At 40.5% G+C, this 20272-nt stretch overlaps 1 protein-coding gene across 3 annotated transcripts in view; it reads right to left on the bottom strand.

Annotated features, from left to right (window-relative positions):
- Positions 1 to 20272, bottom strand: part of RB1CC1 (RB1 inducible coiled-coil 1) — a 191624-nt gene that overhangs the window by 29195 nt on the left and 142157 nt on the right. For all 3 annotated transcript variants that reach the window (XM_054018330.1, XM_054018331.1, XM_054018332.1), the window contains 5 exons: positions 12051 to 12210; positions 9378 to 9486; positions 9004 to 9244; positions 2337 to 2391; positions 741 to 788 (listed from right to left, as the gene is read on the bottom strand). In XM_054018330.1, coding sequence (XP_053874305.1) covers positions 741 to 788; positions 2337 to 2391; positions 9004 to 9244; positions 9378 to 9486; positions 12051 to 12210 — 613 coding nt within the window. The remainder of the gene's footprint in view (positions 1 to 740; positions 789 to 2336; positions 2392 to 9003; positions 9245 to 9377; positions 9487 to 12050; positions 12211 to 20272) is intronic.

Raw genomic sequence — 20272 nt, 5'->3', positions numbered from 1 at the left:
CCCCATTAGGGTGCCCAGATGTTCTAATTTTACAGGGACAATCCCGATATTTGGGGCTTTGTCTTATATAGGTGCCTATTACCCCTCAACCACAGTCACGATTTTTCACCCTTGCTATCTGGTCACGTTAACTCCCATATAATTCATGTGGGTTGCAGTCTGACTTACCCACATACTCCATCTGAATTATACGGCAAGCTGTTATGTCTCCTGTCTCATTTCCATTCCCTCAGGGTCTAATCTCCCTTTTCAGTAAAATTTATTTTTTAAAAAGCTAATATAGTCCATAAACAATCTGAATCATTTTTTTCAAAAGGTAGTTACTAAATGGCCATTAATTGCACAAATGCCTGATGTGCACATGTGCATGCATTTATGCAAGTTTACCTTATTAAAAATGTGACCCTTGGAGCTAATGCTTTTGCCTGTCTTTTCAAAAGACTGGTTTGGTTTGTATGCTTTGTGAGAGTAAAAGTCTCCCTTTGCTTCCATCCCACCCTGCTGCCTCCAAGTTTTCTTCTATGGAAAACTGCCCTTACTCCAACAATGAAAAAACATCTTATATGGAATTAGATCACTCCTCATTGCCATTTTTTTCTTTTCCTTACTTTGTTCTACTTTGCATGTTAAACTCTAAGGTGTGCAGAGAATTATTACAATTTACATTTTTAAAATTCTTGTTTATTTTTGAAAAAACTATTTTATGAACAGACAAGTGCACAAATGTTTAATGTACTTACCAATCTTTGATTTAATCGCTTATTTTCCTCTTCTTTAAGTTGTAATGTCTGTAGGAGACAGTAATCTAAAATGAATAACCAGTTTAATATTTATGTTCATTATATAGCATAAAACTGTAATAAATACCAAATAGTTTTGAACTGATGAACACTGCACTGTCCATGCACAAACTACTTTTTGTTGTAGGTTTCAGAATTTTAGGAAAACGTTTATAATCTCCTCACAAGCAAAAAGGTACAGACATTTAAAAGTTAAAAAAAAACTGGCAACCACCATGGTGCCACTGAACCTGCTGTCAAGCCACTGGGGGAAGTGTCATCTCCCTGCTCTTACTACAGCTTAACCATGAAACAGAGATAATCTGATTGATTATACTGAACTAGGAGCTGGTGTGAAGCTCAAAATAGAATTTTAAGTGAAGTAAAAACTAAGCCTAACTCTGAAGAAGAGAAAGGAAGGTGGGAATGGGACTGGAGACAAAAAAGGAAATGGGAAGTGGGTTGTTAAACCTTTCAGACTTGTACTTCAAAGAAAAAAAGTCTAATCAATTAAAAACAGCAGATATTTTCAATGATATTCCCAGTCATTGCACCAGTGGGAGTAGTTACACAGCTGTGACTTCACCGACACGGTCCAATCAGTCAGAAACTCTGTCCAAAGCAGTACTTGAATACAAAATACCACACACAGAAGAATATTTCCCCTTTGTAAGTCAATCTAATTTCCTGATTTGTGAACAGAAATTCTAGACTAAAACACTGCATTTAAAAAACCCACACAAAATAATTGGGCTGCATTATAAGAAAAACTGTTCTAGTGTCAGTTTTTTTGTTTTTGTTTTTTTAAAAGAATTGTCCATCCAGGGTTATAGTACATTAGACTTTTAATTAAGAGGATATAAATTAACACAGTGCCAGAGAAGTGGATGAAATCCTTTTGCTTTGTTTCTTCTGAAATTAGTTTCAAGCATTTCTCATACTTTGTGTATCAGTGTTTTAATTCCCTTGTTTTGAAAAGAGTAAACACATCTTGGATTACTATGTGAAAAGAAAAATTGGTCTGCAATCACTTGCATGGAATTTATTTAATCTCTGATCACTTGGTGGAATTATTTCCTTTAATATTACTGTAAATATCTATTATTCTCTAGGAAACCCAGATGTTTGCACTGGTTAATTCCTTGATTAATTTTCTGCTATAAGAAGATCAAACAATACAGTGAACAAATCAAGAATGTGTTACAGCTACTTAAAACGGAAATACTAGCCCCGATTCTCATTCATACAAAGTCTGCTTTACACATCGTGAAGTGTAAGTGGTCCTTAAAGATGGAGTAAATTATATACAGACTCACTCTCAGATCCTGTACACTAAGAGAACGGTGTGAATTATTCTTAATGTAAATGAAAATCAATCCCATTATTCCTTGGAAAAGGCACTTTCCTTTGCAAATACTCATGTGCACCAGAATTTAATAATCATTTACTGCATTATAACTTTACGCGTGTACTAGTCATTTTCAAAGCACTTTACACACCATTAAGTTGCTGAGTGAATATAATAGAAGAGAATCTAATAGAAGAGAATCTACTCACTCTTTCTAACAACATTATCCTCTGTTTTTCTTCAGACAACATATGGATGTTTTCACTAAGGAAAAAAGAAAAACATTTGAGAGATTAAGAAACTATGAAATAATGCAATTTTCTCTTTTCCAAAATGTTTATCTACTGAAAGTTACTGTTTTATGGCTGTATCTCCTGTTGTGTTTGTGCTATTTAAAAACATATAGAATAATAATAATATAACATTTGAGGTTATTGTTTGAAATACTCAAATATATTTGAATGCAAAATTGTCCATTTTAATGGCAAATAGCATATACTGCTGTCCTTCTTATGATGCAAGAATCAATATGGCTACCTTGCTGTTTTTTCTTGGTATATGCACCAGCATTACCATTTCTTAATTTTCCTTTATTATGGTGTGTTCAAGTTAAATGGAAAATTTAGTACCCAGGAATTTTCTTTCTGGGTTTAACATCTGTCAATCACTAATGTGTAGTGTTGTGTCTTGGTCTATGTGGATCTCAAAGGCTTCTAAGGGATTCTAGAGAAGTCCAGCACAAATCAAAGTTCCTCATTTCTATATGCTAGAACTCTTCCAGAGCTGTAGAAATACTTAAGACAAATTAGTAAGAAATAAAACCAATTATAATTAAAACTTTAATGTTTTCACCCATAAGGAAAGAGGATTTCTAAATAAAATCACTTCCTGGCTCCCAATATGAAGACAATATGGGCAGGTCAGATTGCATGAGATGTTAACTTTCTTTCTGGAATTATCAGACACAAAATTTTAAGATTCTGAATTGTAACATAACCCAAAGTGGGGAAAGTAATGAGCAATAAAACATAGCGCAAGAGGAGGGAAGAGAGTTAATACAGATTAGAAGTACCTTGAGCTATAAATTCATTGGGAACTGGTTCTGGCAGCATCTTCCTACCAAAAGGTACCAAATAGTCCATTTTGAAGTCTTTGATAAAGATCTTAATAAAGATCTGCAAAGACATTTTTCCCCCCAAGATGATATCATAGAAGATGAGGAATGAGCTCTAAATCCCTCAGCAACTAGCATGATATCGACTCTATAATTTTTTTTCTCCACCTGTCCAGAGTAGCTTTAATACTCAGAGGGCTGGGCGCATCTGGCAAAAAGAGATGACTATAGATGTTGACTTTAAGATTGAATGCGTGTTCTTGGAATATACTTCGGAATGCTGCAAGTGCATCTAAATTTATGTTAAAACCTGTATTCTGTGGAATGTTGAGTGTTTGAGTAGGTGGAGGAAAAGAATTTCCTGAGAAATATGGAAAGTAGAATCCAACTGTGTTAGGAATTATTCTGGCATCCTGATCATCATTTTTTCAGCGAGCAAACACAACAGCATCCCAGAATTCAGAGAATCACCAGTTTGAGACTAACACCATAACAGAGATGATAGAGACTAATTAACAGGTCCTTATAGACAGAGATTATGCTTCAAAGGGTGCTGTTGTGACAGCGTGTAAAACAAGAGGCTAATCCCATTTTTGGAAAACCAATCTTGCTGTTGTTTTGAAAAGTCTCACTACTCTGGGCTATAAGATGATGTGGGTGTGCTTTCCATTCAGAGAGGCTTGTACCAGCACAGTACTCGAGGATTCTGTAGTTGAACTGGGGAGCCTGTCAATACATTCTACATCCCTGTCCATCATTCTAATGGAGGATTACTTGAGGGAAGAAACTTGACATCATGCCATGCTGGTGAGTGGTTCCAAGATGCTCAATAAAATATCTGTAGCTTATATCTTATATAGAGGTTCACCGAGGGTGGGATGTCTTGTGGACACTGACTAATTTTGTGTTGATGGAGTCTTTTGGAAGCAAGCCCCGCTTGATTGGGATCACCATCTCTCTTGCAAAGGCAGCTACCATCACTCCAACCTTGGGTAAAAGTGTTGGGCTCTCTAACTTTGTAAGATGTTATGGTCCATTTGCTAAGGGTTTCCCATTGTTAGGAGGATTATTCCACTCCTCTTGAATAATATCCTTGAATGAAGGGCCCTGTCTCATTTACATTTTGAAAGGAATTATTTAAGCAGTAGGCTGCTTTTGTTGTTTCCTTCTTTTTCAACCCTGTCAGTTGTGACTATCACATTGTAAAATAATGTCTCAAATAAAGAACAACAGAATGTTTCCTAATTTCCTCTGATGATCACTCATGGCTAGATTGGAATCAGGGAAAGAGGATCAATGTTGACTTGGATATTCTATTTTCCTTTTCAGCCTGTTGGTCTCAGATTCTTGACTGAATTATTTGCACAGCAAAAAGAGAACCTCTTGTGTCTTCTGCTGTCCTGAGAAATGTGCTTGGGCCATTGGAATTCTCTCTCTCCAATTTAACATTTAAGACATGAAGCCCTACAGGAATTGTTTCTACTCACCCCAAAAAAACAAAATAACCCTCATGAGATTAATTTGAGGGGCTAGAAGCCACTAAGGGACTGGTGGGGGTGAGGAGGGAGAAAAAAAAAAATGAGACCCAGGATACTTTGAGAGATCCTCATTTCTGTGGTGTGTATGTGTTTGAGCGATTTACTCTGTGAATGGGCCAGGGGAGATCTCTGCCTTGTAAATGTACGGCTCCGGGTGGTCTATGTTCTTTCTGTTCCTGAAAAAGGAGGCAGGGCTGGTCAGCCTGGAGGCTGAAGCTCGGAGTCCTGAGCCACGGCAAAAGCTCTGAGCCCCACTGCAAGCCAGGGCTGAAGCCCTGAGCCCTGGCACCCTGAGCCCACCCCATTCCCCCCTTCTCACGGGGAAGAAGCCCCAAGCCCTCACATCCCCCCGGAGCTCCTGAGGTGCCCCCCCTATACCTGTGGGGCAGAAGCCCTCCCCATGGCTGATGCCCGGAGGCTCTCCTCACTGGGCCATGAAGTTTTATAGTATGTTGGGGAGGGGGGTCCTCTGAAAGAAAAAGGTTGAGAATGCCTGCTTATGAACACAGGGCAGTTTCAGAGTAAAGGTCACATTCTCTTTAGCAATGCACAGAAAAAAATGTAATCATGATGGAGTCAAATTGCAAATTTTATCCATTGCACATTGGACAAAATATAGATTAATTCATATATTGCATATGAGAGTACAATTTCAATATTTTCAAATAAATACTGGGAATTCCACTGGAAATGACTGAATTCTGCACACTACTTAACACAGTCACTAAACACAAAAGCAAGGATAAAGTACTTTGTTCATTTATCTTGCAAAAGAGAATTTGTTTTAAGAAAAAAATAAGGAAAAAAAAACACTATTAAAAGTATGCTAAAGTAAAACTCAAAATCACTCCCACGGTCGCCACAAATTTTCTTGGAGTTTAGATTCCAATTTCCTGTAAACCTGGTGGTAAAAAGGGTACTGAAAAGGAATAGGAGAGTCTAATGGCTTTATAGATTAGCTTGAGGAAAGCATTCCAACTATGAAGATGAAGAGTATACAAAGATGCTTATGGGAGGAGTGAACGAGTAGGTGGCCAAGTCTGATATCACTGGTGGAGAGAGGAGGAATAGGCAACTTGATAAAATACAAGCAAAGATAAGCAGGTAAAGGTAGAGTTGTGAAGCGCCTTAATAGGCGAGAACAAGAATTAGAGATGATGGAAAAGGGAGAACCACAGAAAGCATTTAAAAAGTACAGGGTGATAGTTGGAAGAATGGTTAAGAAAGATTATTTTAACAGAGGTGGGAGAGGGAGAAGAGAAGAAATATGGGTAGAAATACAATTACCTCCCTTTTCAACTTCATAGTAGTTTCCCTCCCTGCATGCCCTCCCCCCAAACTTTGAATTAAATTTTAAAGAAAAACAAAACTACTGACTGCTTAAAATGAGTGCTTTTTTTGAGAAATACTAGTACATTTTCCATCAAATTTGGACCCAATTTTTGGACACTATACTTCATTTCTTATCTAACATGGGAATATGCTCTCCAATAATAGTTTATCAATTGTAGCCACCGTCAGTGAAAGATAACTAAGGCAATCATATGTTGACAATGTCAAAGATCTACATAATAAAAACTGTGGTGTCGTTTTGAAGTTTTTTTAAATTACTACTCTCTCATTTTAATGCTAAATTGTAATGTTTAGATAATTCAAGGAAAACTAGTTGTTAGTGACAACATATTTTTTTCCCCACCAGTAAAAGCAACTTATTTTAATTACTAACAAAAACAAACTAGTCCTTTTTCCAGTGTTGCATATAAAAATAGATTACTTTGATTTTAATGAAGTATATAGGAAACTGATAAACCATATAGAAAGTGTTCAGGAACGAATAATAGAAATAATTGTAAAATTCAAAACAAACAGTATTTCTTGTCAAAATGAGGAAGATGCAGGAAATCCAGATTCCAGGCTGAAACGGTAACCCTAATTCACTCTGTGCTGAAAGAATCACCCCACTGATGCTAGGGCCTCAGAGGGAACCACTACAACTGTGAAATAAGCTGCACTTAAGAGATTTTTCTTTCAAAGCAAATTTTAACAAGAGAGACCATAGCAACTCAGAACAATGTAAAACAATAAATTTTAAAGATTGCAGATACTATTTCAGAAAGGTTGTGGTCTCCAGTTTATGTGGTTTCTGCATAACGAACATTTGCTGTAAATGGTTAAGAACTATCACATTTTGAGTCTCTTTTGTAAGACTACTACAAATAGAAAAATGACAGGATTGAAAGGATTAAAAGGGAAAACTGCTACAATTCCAGGTTCCTGAATTTTTTTCCAATAATGGGGATAAATCTTAACAAGGAGTGACTTGAACAGGCTCCTTTATGCATTTGCTATTGCCTGGCTTTATCATCTCTCCTAAACACCCAACATGCATGACCATCTCACCTACCACTGGTGATTCAATAACTTTCCTATGACAACTACAACAACTGTTTACATGGAAAAGTAATATGAGCAACATATTTGTGTTTTACATTCTTTTAATGTTATTTAGCAGTTGCAAACAAGGAGCCAGCACCATATACTCAGCCAGTCCTCCATAGACCACCAGAATGCATCCCCTGGGGTTTTTGTCTGGAATGGCAGGAAAAAGGGGTAATGGCTCCTTTCATGGTCTTGTCCCCCACTCAGGGCTAAGAGATGGGGGAGAAACACCTAAACTAGTGGGGCTCACGTAAGACATTGGCCCCTGTGCATCTGGAGAAGGGTAGATGAGCCCTGTTTCTCTGGCCGGAGCCCCGTCTTGCATCCAGATTAGTAGATCCCACTCCTGGGATTAAGGTAGGACCATGTTTTTTGGTTTGCTATTCGCATTGCTTTATTTGGGATCAGGAAGGAATGTTTCCTTCACTGCCAGAGTGACTGGTACAGGACATGTTTTTTCCCTTCCTCAGAGCAGTTCAGGGATCCGACAGGCTAAGTCAGAATGTAAGAATCAAGATATTGCAACTTAACAGGTGGCAGGTGTCCAGTGCAGATACTTGCCCCATAAGGGGTCCAGTTCCCTGATAAACCAGAATTATAAGTGGACTTAAGACTATGCCTACACTGGACTAGGTCTATACTGGAGCTGGAGGTGTAATTTCCAGCTAGGGGAGACATACCTGCACTATCTTGAAAAAACTAATTAAAACCATGGTACCAAGTGTGGAGGAGTGGGGGGATGACAGCAGCCTCCAACCAGGTGGAAATAATTAAGGAAGGAGTGATGACCTGCCCATAAGAGTTATTGCCAAATAGTTCCCAGATGAATTGAAGATGGTAAGAGTTGCAGCCTAATTCAATCGCATCTCTTGCAACTTGTCTGTCTACTTCATCAGTGTGTGGGACAAAGTGTATATTACTGCTTTTCTACTGCTCAGCTTTAAAACGTTCATTTACTCAATGAAGCCTATTTCATCCTCACTTTACCATTTTTTAGCCTCTAACTCAGTAGTTCTCAACCTATTTACCATTGTGGGCCGTATATGCAGCTTTCTATGTATTATGTGGGCCGCATCCACACAATATATATACTACCCATACAACTACCAAAAAAAAAAAAAAAAGATTAGTATTTGTTATATGACAGCAATACAATTCGAATCGATATAGTACCTTTCATTTCAACACTGGCAAATATATACCAAGAGAATTTTAAATTAGTAAAATAAGTAAAAAAATTCATCATTTACTGTAAGAGTGGCATGGCATGGTGTACTGCCACCCTCACTTCCACGCTGATGCTGGTTGTGTGGCTGGGCCTCATCCTGCTCGGGGTGGGGGCTTGGGGACATGGCTGATATCGCTGGGCCTGATCCTGCTGGGGAGCTAATGCTGAGTCCGATCCTGTGCACCCCATTTTTACTCTACCCTCCCACCCCCAAACTGGTTCTGTGCCTGGGGCAAGTGCTCCTTCCACCCCACCCTAGTTACAGCCCTGAGGATGTCACATGGGCCGCAGCAGTGCGCTGATTGGACCGTGGGTTGAGAACCACTGCTTTAACTTCTTTCTCTGCTAAGTCACTAAAAAACACATTTCTGATAGCTGGTGACATTTTAACATTTTATACATGCATCTCAAAAAAGGCATTTTGAGCAAGAATATCAGATGAGTAAAAAGAAGTTAATTGAACAGCTCATTGATACACTGAAATATTCAACTATACACTGGTGTAATGATCTAAATATAGTCTACATATTTTAATATAATGCCTCTTATATACTTACTGTACAGCCATCATGCTAGTTTCCATTGTTGAATCCAGCCTTCCTTCATCTGTAATCTCTGAAGCCACTCTTTCTGTTTCAACTGGGAGATCAGGTGCACAGGCTTCACAAGATTCTGAAGCTGTAGGTAAATAAGCTGATGGAATAAAATTACTGCTTCTCATCTTATTCACTTCTTCTTCAAGTTTTTTCTTCTCTTCAAGTAATCGAGCACGATCTTCAGAAAGTGTTTCAATCAAATCTAGAGGATAATAGAAACATGTAAAGATTTTTATTTTAAAAAAAGCAGCTCAGGATATTATAACAATTATTTGGATTGAAACTGAATGTAGACTATTTCAAAATCTATCAGTGTTGACAGAATATTTACTTACCCTTATCCCTTTCCTGCTGTTGGGTTATTGTTTTTAATTTGTCACTAAGATCATTTATTATGTTTTCTTTCTTCATTTTTTCTCTTGTCAGCACGGTGTTAAAATTGGTCTGAAAAATCAGAAATAGCATAGGTAGAAATAGTACAGTGTAAATGAAAGCAACACATGTAAGACAGAAAACAAGGAAGAACCCACAGTATTGCCATTTGCAGTTTCCCAAACTAAACTGAAAGACAAGGAAATCAGCTTAAATAAGTACATTTTTGATAAAAGGATACATATACTGGAAATGTTTCCCTGCTTGTTTTAATTGGAGTTCAATTATGAGGGCTTTTGGGTTAGGACTGGTTCTAATTTTGTTTTGTGAGGTGTGGTGTACATTTGTAGTCCTAATAAAATAATCACAAGAAATATATTAGGTGTAAATAAGGCCCTTTGTATTCAAGAATACAATTAAATTAAAACACTGAATCTGTCCATTTCTGGTTCTTGACAAATCCAGTAACACACTGTTCTCAGAACCAGTTATTCTTTAAGACTAGAGTGGATGCTGTAGGATCTTGTACTAAACCAAGTTATTTACAATTAGAGATAAGCAAAATGTGGTATTCATATGACCACATTAAAATATTAATACTTTGAATGAACTTGAAATAGATTTCAGAGCACTGCATGATGTTTTGGAAGGCAGTATTTCCCAATGCCAAGCAGGTGTTCAGACTAATTAACACAAATTAGTAAGAGTCCTGACTAATTAGCACAAACTAACAACTTTTAACAAAACAACTGCTAGACAGTCTCATGCAATTATTTGTCCTTGTCACTCTCCTCCATGAATCACTTCATTGGCTTTCCCTTTCTGCACTGTATCAAGTTCAAGCTTCTTGTCTTCACCTTACAACTTTCCATTCAAATCCCCATCACCAACTAATAACCTAGTAGAGGGGCAACTGGAGGTAGTAATTACATAATAAAAAAAATTAAGAAATGAAACTAGACAGATGTGTGCCAGTCATCACCTTGACTTGTTTTGTAAGCTGTATCCCTTTCCCTCACTAGTCATCATCTATCTGCATACCTTAAAGGTGTAAGCTCTTTGGGGGCAAGGAATTTGTCTTCCCTGTGTCTGTACAGTATATAGAACATTTTGGATGCTACTATAGATATAATAAAGCAAACTTTATATAGTTCACTACAAACTAAACCAACAAGTAATTTTCTAAAGATACTGAACACAGATGAATGAGCCAAAAAGGTCCAGTGATTGCTATACCAATCAGATACACTTCCAGCATTTTTTACTGCTACAATACATTTTAAACAGGTGGAAAGATGCTACATTTTGTGGGATTTGCAGCATGTGAAAACAAACTGCCCCGAAAAAAATGAAGAGTGGAGATTTTAACAGAATGCCATTAGGGAGATCTTTCCTCAAATGCTCTGCTGCTGATGGGGAAAATGGCATGCTATGTATTGACACACTAAGGTCAGAGAAATCTTATAAAAGTCAACTTATTATACAGAATGTTATTAATTATCATCTGTTCTATGGCCATGAAATCTTAATTAAAATCCTCTAAAAAGGACACATGGATGGGCAGTGACATTCTGCACTCCATTCACAGCCTACAACACTGAAAATGAATGTAGATGTCAAACACTTCTATATCTGTTAGTGCTCAGATTATTTGCTGTGTAAGATCTGCTCTGGTTTCAGTATATTTGCACACCCACATTTTTAGAAAATGTTCATTTGTCCATGAAGATTCTACCCACTTCTCCTCTTTCTGCCCCTAGCAATTGATGGCTATAGTCCAAAAAGCTGGATGGCTCAAATGACTAGAAATAGTGCTGTGCCTCAGTCCTTGTCCCATACTGATGTTGCTGAAACCGGAAGAGGTGCTCAAGTGGAGTTCCCTTTTCAATCTATTAGTGAGAGGAAGCTGCAAGGCAGGGCATGCTCCACAAAGAGTCTTTGACTTTGTAACCCTCACTTTCACCCTTGGTCCACCAGAGCCCACATTTGTTCACTTTCTAACCATGCTGCAAAATCAATTGTTTTAAAATACTTTTGGGAATGGTAGGAGTTGGAGGATATTTTTATGAGACCAATCTTATTTTGGTGGTTTTGTATTTTAATTTATTGACTAGCATAGGATGGGTGCCTAGAGCGATGTTTATAAATCTACAGTAAAATACAAAGTTGGAGGTTCAAATTGATTCTAAAACTCAGTCTCTTCCTGAACTGGCTGTTTGGGAACAGTCATGTGACGATGAACTGCTTGGTGTTGGAAAGAGAGAGTTTAATATTGCTCAGAGAGACTTTGCAGTTAAGTTCGATGGCTCATAAGAAGTTACGTTTAATGGAGTTTACCTTGGAGCTCAAATTTAGCCCTCTTGGCTGGAGAAGAGTTATGGTAACACGAGCTTATAGAAAAAACAATGACATAGTAACACTTCCCCTAAACTGGACTCCTTTCGCCCAAGTCCCAGAGAATGTGCTTATAAAAGTCCATTAAGTTCCTGAACCATGAAATGTAATATCATTTTATATAATATGCTGTCAGATGACAATCTGAATTTAGGAAGTACCAGATGGCAAACTAGAGATAGCAAAAATCAAAAATCTCTAAAATCCCAGAAAGAACATATCAAATTTGATGACTCCTTTACCTGCTGTTCTGCAGTCAGAGACATTCTAAAGTTTTGCATTTCTTCATTCTTTCTTTTCTCTTGCTCTTCAAGTTGCTCCAAAAATTTTATTTTCTCTTCCTCAAGTTTTTCTTGAAGCTCAATAACCAAGCTTGATGCAGCAGATAATTCAATGGAAGGACTTTAAAAGAAAATTTTTAGAATTTAAATATGTATTACAGAAATACAGTTCAAGAACAGATAAACACAAGCAAAGAAAAACCTGATGAGTCCCTGCTCCTTCCTTACTCCAAAGATAGAGCAATGGATATGCTTGTCCATTACAGTCATTGTTCGGCTACATGGACATGGCCTGAAGCCATGAAATATGAAGCAACAGCACTGAAACATGGACACCAAAGCTAAGTGTTTAAGTCTGTAAGCATGAAAGTGCTAAAAATAGGCATTATATTGCTGAAAAGTAACACTAAATTGCAAAGCAAGCTTTGAAGTATAGGAATTAGGTGTCAAAACAAGGAGCAAAGCATTGAGAAATAAGTCTCAAGAGACTGAGGATAGTCACTGAAAGTCCTTAAAGTGCTGAAGTGAGCTCTTATTTATTAATAACAGACTGGCTGGAAGACTGGGACATAAAAGAGACAGCTCCTGAGCATGTTTCATTGATGGTGCTCAAAAGGAACTGACTAAAAGGTTCCAAGGGCAGAAATTCAGCTTTGAGGACTGTCCTTAGGGATGAAAAAACTTCAGAAGCTAGGGAAGTCCTAAGAAACTGAAATTCAGCAGTGAGAATCCTGGTGGACTGTATCTTTAGAGATACATGCCTTTCTCACTGCAATCATAGAATGTACCTTTTTAAAAATCTAATTTCCATTATACAGTAACACCTTTCTTTCAAATGGCTTTTTAAGAACCAACAAAAACTGACTGCTCAATGAAGATAGTCTTCTAACATAAAAAGGAGTTGAAATTTAATCAAAATGGGGAGATTGCCTCAATCTCTTTAGACAGGTTTTCTAGTCAGGGTGATGGTCTCTTGCATAAGTTTCACAGAATATTTTTACATACTTTTTCAGTGTTTGTGCTGCTGTCAAAACTTGTTGCTTAACAATGCTGTTAGAAATGTACACAGACGTGTTAAAACATCTAAGTTAAACATTCCCTCAAACTGTACAAGCCAGGGATGCAATTCAAAATTTCCTGCCACTCCTAAATAAAGGGTTCATTTATTAAACTCTATTTTTAGATTTCAAGCCAATCACATAACTGTAGGAGCAAATAGTAATAGAATAGTAACAATTATGACTGGGATGAGGTAATAGTAATTTATGCCTGAACAGAAGAGCTCACACTATGGGGATAAGTTTTGCAGAATTTATTCTTTTTAAAGACTTCTTAAAACAAAGAACACTAATATAAATGTCTTTTGGCATTGTAACTTAACAGCTGGCACTTTTAAATGTATGGAAATTGGTATGAATACCATCCAGCTACTGTGAAAGGTTGATCTGTCAATCATGACTACTATAAAAGTGGTTGTTACAGCATGGTAGTGGAGCGCCTCTAGTCCCACTTTTAGCAATTATTCATGCAAAACATGGAAGATGCTACTCCTGGAGGAATTAACCTACATTAAATTATAAATGTTTTACAATTTGGCTGATTTTTCTTAATCTTACTGATTTAGGTTACCAGGCAGACAGACTGTTTAACTCATGGTTTTTGTCACCTTGTTTTTGATCCACTGTATCACACTGAAAGTTATTTGGTTTTCCCTGTGTGACACAACTGAATATTCTTCCTCACTGTTATATAATTAGAGCCCTATTTGAATCACGGGATGATTGTCAAATAATTGTAGATGAGTTGCGGACAAGACATGGAAAATTGCAGAAAAGTAATAACGGACCTTTATTAATTGAAGTCATTTGGAAAAGCCAGGGAAGACCTATTTGTTTAAGAAAAAATTGCTTGAACAATGTAAGCACTCAAATATTATGCTTGCTAATTTTTTTTGATAACGAGACATTTTGCTGCAACTATAGTCCAGTCATTAATGCTCAGGGCTGACAGCCCAAGCCTCAGCCACTGACAGCTCAGATAAATGGGGTTCTACTTTAATAATGGAAGAAAAGTGTGTGTTGTAAACCTCAAAATATATGCAAAATTGTGGACTGTGCAAAGTAAGCTAATTAAAATCAAAACTGCGATGGAAGCCTGATATTGCAGGATTTGCAATATCACAAATTAAGTAGGGCTTTATATATAAATTCTAAACTTGTCAATGTTCAGAGAATACAACCTAATTGTGACAGACGCCGCTGGAGCCCTGCTGCTGCTACTCCGGAGCTGCGGCAGCGGGGCTCGGCCGGCTATTTAAAGGGCTCGGAGCTCTGGCCGTTGTGGGGAGCCCCGGGCCCTTTAAATCACCGCTCGAGCCCTGCCGCTGCTACCCCGATATAACGGGGTTTCACCTATAACGCGGTAGGGATTTTTGGCTCCCAAGGACCGCGTTATATAAGGGTAGGATGTAACTCTGAAATACGGAAGTGCACTCAGATAGCAAATACATGCCCTATGATTAAAGGAGCATTTGGCATCCTCCTTAAGAAGGAGACAAGGATGCTTTCTTAATTTCATATGTACTTTAAAATGAGACAATGAACAATAGATCATTCAATGGAGCTTACAACTCATTCCCCTAGTTGACGTATATACCAGAATAAATAGAACACCTGGTCAAAAAAGTAAGGATGGGCTTTGTCCAACATATGTATGTATGTACTCAGACACACAAGTGCTCCAAAATATTATTTAAATGTGAAAAGTGATCGTGCAAAATAATAATCTGATTATGTAGTTTAGACCTTTTTCTTGTCACACCTATGTATCAATTTCCATCATCAATTTTCACTTCCACCATTTGGTAAATGGATGCAACAATAGGAAAAGGAGGCAGGGGAGCATTTGGTATATTTCCCCTTATTTCTTTTTCGCAGCCACTTAGTTTTGGGGAGGGTTTTCTGTTATTTTTAAAAAGTCAGAAGGAACCAAAAAAAGAGGGTACAAGTTCAATTTTTAAAAACTGTTTGGCAGATTGCTTTCAATATCCCTTAAAACATATATACATGTTTACCCTTCGTTCCCAGAAGCCGTTCACATTTCCTCATGAGTTTAAACAAATATAATACATACACCTCTACCCAGATATAACGTGGTCCTCAAGAGTCAAAAATCTCATCGTGTTATAGGTGAGACCGTGTTATATTGAACTTGCTTTGCTCCCGCTTCCCCGTTCCTTGTTCCCTAACCGCCCCCTCCAGTGACCCCTGTCCCTAATCACCCCAAGGACCCCACCCCCTACCCAACCCCCCTGCTTCCTGTTCCCTGACTGCTCCAACCCCTATCCACACACCCCACCCCCAACAGGCACTCACCCACCGGCAGCGGCGGGAAGCAGAGCAATGTGGCCCCAGCCCGCTCCACTTCGCCATCTCCCAGCCACGGCGCTCCGCTTCCTCCTGCCACTGAGTTTGGGGAGGTTGGGGAAAGGACGCCCCCCGTATTCACCTGCGGAGGGAAGCGGAGCGCCGCGGCTGGGAGCTGGCAGAATAGAGCGGGCTGGGGCCGGGCTGCTCCGCTTCCCGCCGCCGGTGAGTGGGGAGAGGTTGGGGAAAGGATGCCCTCTGCACTCACCGGCAGCGGAAAGTGGAGCGATGTGGCCCCAGCCCGCTCCGCTTTCCTTGCCCCAGCCCCAGCCGTGTCGCTGGGGGGTGGAGTGGGAGGTGGGGAAAGGTCCCGCACTTATCTGTGACTGGAAGCAGAGTGCCGCGGCTGGGAGCTGGCGGAGTGGAGTGGGCTGCTCCACTTCCGCCGCTGCCGGTGAGCGTGGGGGGGATCCCTTTCCCCAACCCCCCTCCCCGAGCGACATGGCTGTGGCTGGGGCGAGGGAAGCGAAGCGGGCTGCTCCTGGCCCCCCCGTTAATCCCCTCGGGCCACTCTGGGGTTGCGGGGCCCCCAAAATTGCTCCCCCACAGCTCCTGCCTCCTAGACCCTGCTGAGGGGGGAGCCCCTGAGACCCTCTGTCCCTTATCCAACCCCTCAGCCCTGGCCCAGCACCCTTAACACGCTGCTCAGAGCAGCATGTCAGAGCTTTACTGCGTTGTATGTGAACCCGTGTTATATCAGGTCAAGTTATATCGGGGTAGAAGTGTATTTTGCTTAAATGTATTTGACAGTAAGAAAATTTTCTGTACACAAATTCAAAACAAAGTCATTTTTCCTTTTCTTTTCAACCTATAAGTCTATATCTTCTCCACCACCAAAAGCATCCAGTTTCCTGATCCTATTTTCACAGTCCCATAGTTCCTATATGATTTCATATGATTTACTTTTGAAAACCTGTGCTGTCTCCTTGATCTGCATGGTTTTCCCAGATTTCTCTCCTTAAGCCTTTATCAACGGTCTCCTGTCCAGCAACTTACCATAATTACAGTCTTCTATTTCCTGAAAAAAAAATCTCAGACATTGCAGCATTGCTGGTTTCCTAGAAGCATGCCAATGTCTAACCTAAGCCATATTTTTCCAAAAAAACAAAACCAATCTGTTGTATGTAATTGATAAAACTAAAATAAGACCCCAGGCTTTAGTTTAATTTCAAGGTACAAGGGTATACATACTATTTCTTTCACCCACCCTGTTGTTACACAAGAATTACAATACAACATTTTATAGTCACAGACTGTCTGTGTCTTGCTTTTGTTATGTTTGGTGTTCTGGCTCTGGGCAGTTTTTCTGAATTGGCTCCAGCATTGCCAATCTTATCTTGTGTCCAAATTCTTCGATAGCCTTATCCGGCCTTCAACTTTTCCTTTTTTCTGCTCTAACTCAGAAGTAGTAAGTCCAGGCATGTGGAGAACTGCTACATGTTATGGCCATGCACAGCTTCCTAAAGTTTTTTATCCAATTACTGACTCTCCTCTCTTTATCTGGACCCTGTCTGAACATCTTTGGATTTGTTCATCCTATTCTGACCCGGTTTTCCTTCATATGCTGACTTTGTGGTCCATGTAGCCGAGTGTCACACACATTATTCCTGAAATCTTTTGTTTTAATACACAATAAATAACAGTCTCAATTGTTTTAGTACTGTTTTTCCACTTACAATCAGAGAGAGTGAAGGACAAGAAAGGGGGTGCCAGAAAATAATTTTAAGGTTTTAGTCAAACCGCACTGGAATTATACCAGTTTCATAATAGTATGGAATGAATTCATTTACAAATGAAATTTTTGCTAATTCAAAGTAGTTTAACAGCGTAAGAACAAAATTTAAACATACTCCTGGGGGAGTTCTGAGCCACTGCACGCACACAGGAAAAAACAGTTACCTAACTTTTCATAACTGTTGTTCTTCAGGATGTGTTGTTCATGTCCATTCCATTATAGGTGTGTGCACGCCAACGTACAGTCAGAGATTTTTGCCTTAGCAGTATCCGTAGGGTTGGCTGTAGCACCCCCTTGAGTGCTGCGCTCATGCATTGGTATATTAGGCACTGCCGACTCTATGTCCTCTCAGTTCCTTCTTGCCGATTAATCCGACAGAGGGGTAGAAGGCCAGCAATGGAATGGACATGAGCAACACATCTCAAAGAATAACAGTTACAATAAGGTAAGTAAGTAACTCTTTTTTCTTCAAGTGTTTGCACTGGACATTAGGAAATTTAGACTTGAAATTAGACGAAGGTTTCTAACCATTAGAGGAGTGAAGTTCTGGAACAGCCTTCCAAGGGAAGTAGTGGGGTCAAAAGACATATCTGGCTTCAAGACTAAGCTTGATAAGTTTATGGAGGGGATGGTATGATGGGATAGCCTAAATTTTGGCAATTAATTGATCTTTGATTATTAGCAGTAAATATGCTCAATGGCCTGTGATGGGATGTTAGATGGGGTGGGATCTGAGTTACTAGAGAATTTTTTCCTGGGTGCTGGCTGGTGAGTCTTGCCTACATACTCAGGGTATAGCTGATCGCCATATTTGGGATCGGGAAGAAATTTTCCTCCAGGGCAGATTGGCAGAGGCCCTGGAGGTTATTCGCCTTCCTCTGCAGCATGGGGCCCAGGTAACTTGCTGGAGGATTCTCTGCACCTTGAGGTCTTTAAACCATGATTTAAGGACTTCAATAACTCAGACATAGGTTAGGGGTTTGTTACAGGAGTGGGTGGGTGAGATTCTGTGGCCTGCATTGTTCAGGAGGTCAGACTAGATGATAATGGTCCCTTCTGACCTTAAAGTCTATGAGTCTATGTAGATTCCATTCTAGGTGATGCACAAGCAGTATCCTCAGAGGTGGGCTTGGAGTTCACAGTCTAGCGGCTTGAAGTACTGCTCTATCAAACCAGCATCGTCCCGGGCCTGCTGAGCGACTGTGTAATGGGACGTGAACGTGTGGACAGATGACCAGGTGGCCGCCCTACAGATGTTCTGGATAGGCAGTTGGGCTAGGAAAACTGCCGAGGAGGCTTGCATCCTGGTTGAATGGGTGGTTACAATTGCTGGAGGTAGCATCTTTGCCTGATCGTAGCAGCAGCGAATGCACGCAGTGATCCAAGAAGAAATTATTTGAGCCAACGCAACGAACAATTGCGCCGATTTGCAGAATGGCTTAGTCCTTTCAATGTAGAAGCGCCCTCCTGATGTCTAGACTAGGGAATGCAATCTATGCTCCTCCTCCTATTTATGTGGCTTTGAAAAAAAGACAGATAAGTAAATGTCTTGGCCTGTACGCAACTGTGAGACCACCTTGGGCAGGAAAGCCGGGTGCAGTCGCAGCTGGATCTTGTAGAAGACCGTATAGAGCAGTTCCAAGGTAAGCGCCCTAATCTCAGAGACCTGGTGGGTGGATGTTATCACAACTAGAAATGCAACCTTCCAAGAAAGGAGAAGGAGAGAGCAGGAAGCTAAAGGCTCGAAGGGGGTCCTGTGAGCCATGACAGCACAAGATTCAGGTTCCATGGCAGAACAGGATCCCCGATGTGCAGGTAGAGGTGCTTGAGGCCCTTTAGGAGCCTGGCAGTCATGTCCTGGGCAAAACCCAACCTACCCTCGAGCGGTGGATGGAAGGCCAAGATAGCGGCCAAGTGGACCTTGATAGATGAAAGGGACAGGCCTTGGAGCTTGAGATGCAGAAGGTAGTCCAGGATCAACTGCAGCGAAGTCTGCTCGGGCCGAATACCTTTATCTGAGGTCCAACAAGTGAACCACTTCCATTTGGCCAGGTAACTTGTTCTGGTGGAGGGCTTTCTGCTGCCCAACAGGACCTGCTGGACAGCGGCTGAGCATTCTTGCTCCTCCACATTTAACCATGCAGCAGCCAAACCATCAGGTGCAGCGCCATCATTTTCAGATGCAGAGGACTGCAACATGCCTAACCAGTGTTGGCACGGCCAAGCCGGCACTATGAGAATCACCTTTGCCCTGTCCTGCTTGATTTTCATGAGGTACTGAAGGGAAGGTACCTCTGTAATCAGTGGTACTGAAGGGAAGGTGTACAACAAAGCCCCCGACCACAGGAGTAGAAAAGCATCCAACAGGGAGTCTGTCGATCCCCTGAATCGGGCAGAAAACATGTCATTTCCTGTTCTGCCTGGACGCGAACAGATGCACCTGGGGAGTTCCCCACCTCTGGAAGATGAAGATGATCACTTCCAGGTGGAGGGACCACTCATGGCGAAATGAGAAGGTCCTGCTGAGGTGATCTGCCAAAGCATTCCAGGCCCCGGGGGCCTACGAGATGGGTGCCGTGTTGTATGTATACAGTAGTTCCAGAGACTGAGGGATTTCCTGGCAAAGGGCAGATGATCTGGCTCTACCCTGCTTGTTGATAGAGAACATAGCCGCTGTTTTGTCCATCAGGACCTGGACCACCCTATTTTTTAAGTGAGGTAGGAAGGCTTGTCAGGCCACGCGAACCGCTCTGAGCTCCCGGACGTAACTCAACCAACAACCTTGCATGCTGAGATTGCCCAGGTGGGCTCCGCACCCTAGGTCTGAGGCATCAGAGACACGGGGGTAGAGGACGAGGATGGAGCCACGAAGGGAACTTCTTCCTACACCAATGCAGGACTCTGCCACCAGGTGAGTGATGACAGTACATGATCCGGGACCCTGACTACACAGTCCATACTGTGGTTGTTGGGTGACGTAGACTGATGCCAGCCATGCCTGCAGGGGCCTGTGTTGGAGCCGC

This window comes from Malaclemys terrapin, chromosome 2, assembly GCF_027887155.1.
Source record: "Malaclemys terrapin pileata isolate rMalTer1 chromosome 2, rMalTer1.hap1, whole genome shotgun sequence".
Lineage (NCBI taxonomy): Eukaryota > Metazoa > Chordata > Testudines > Emydidae > Malaclemys > Malaclemys terrapin.
The sequence above is the reverse complement of the archived record's forward strand: the minus strand, read 5'-3'. Positions and strand labels throughout refer to the sequence as shown.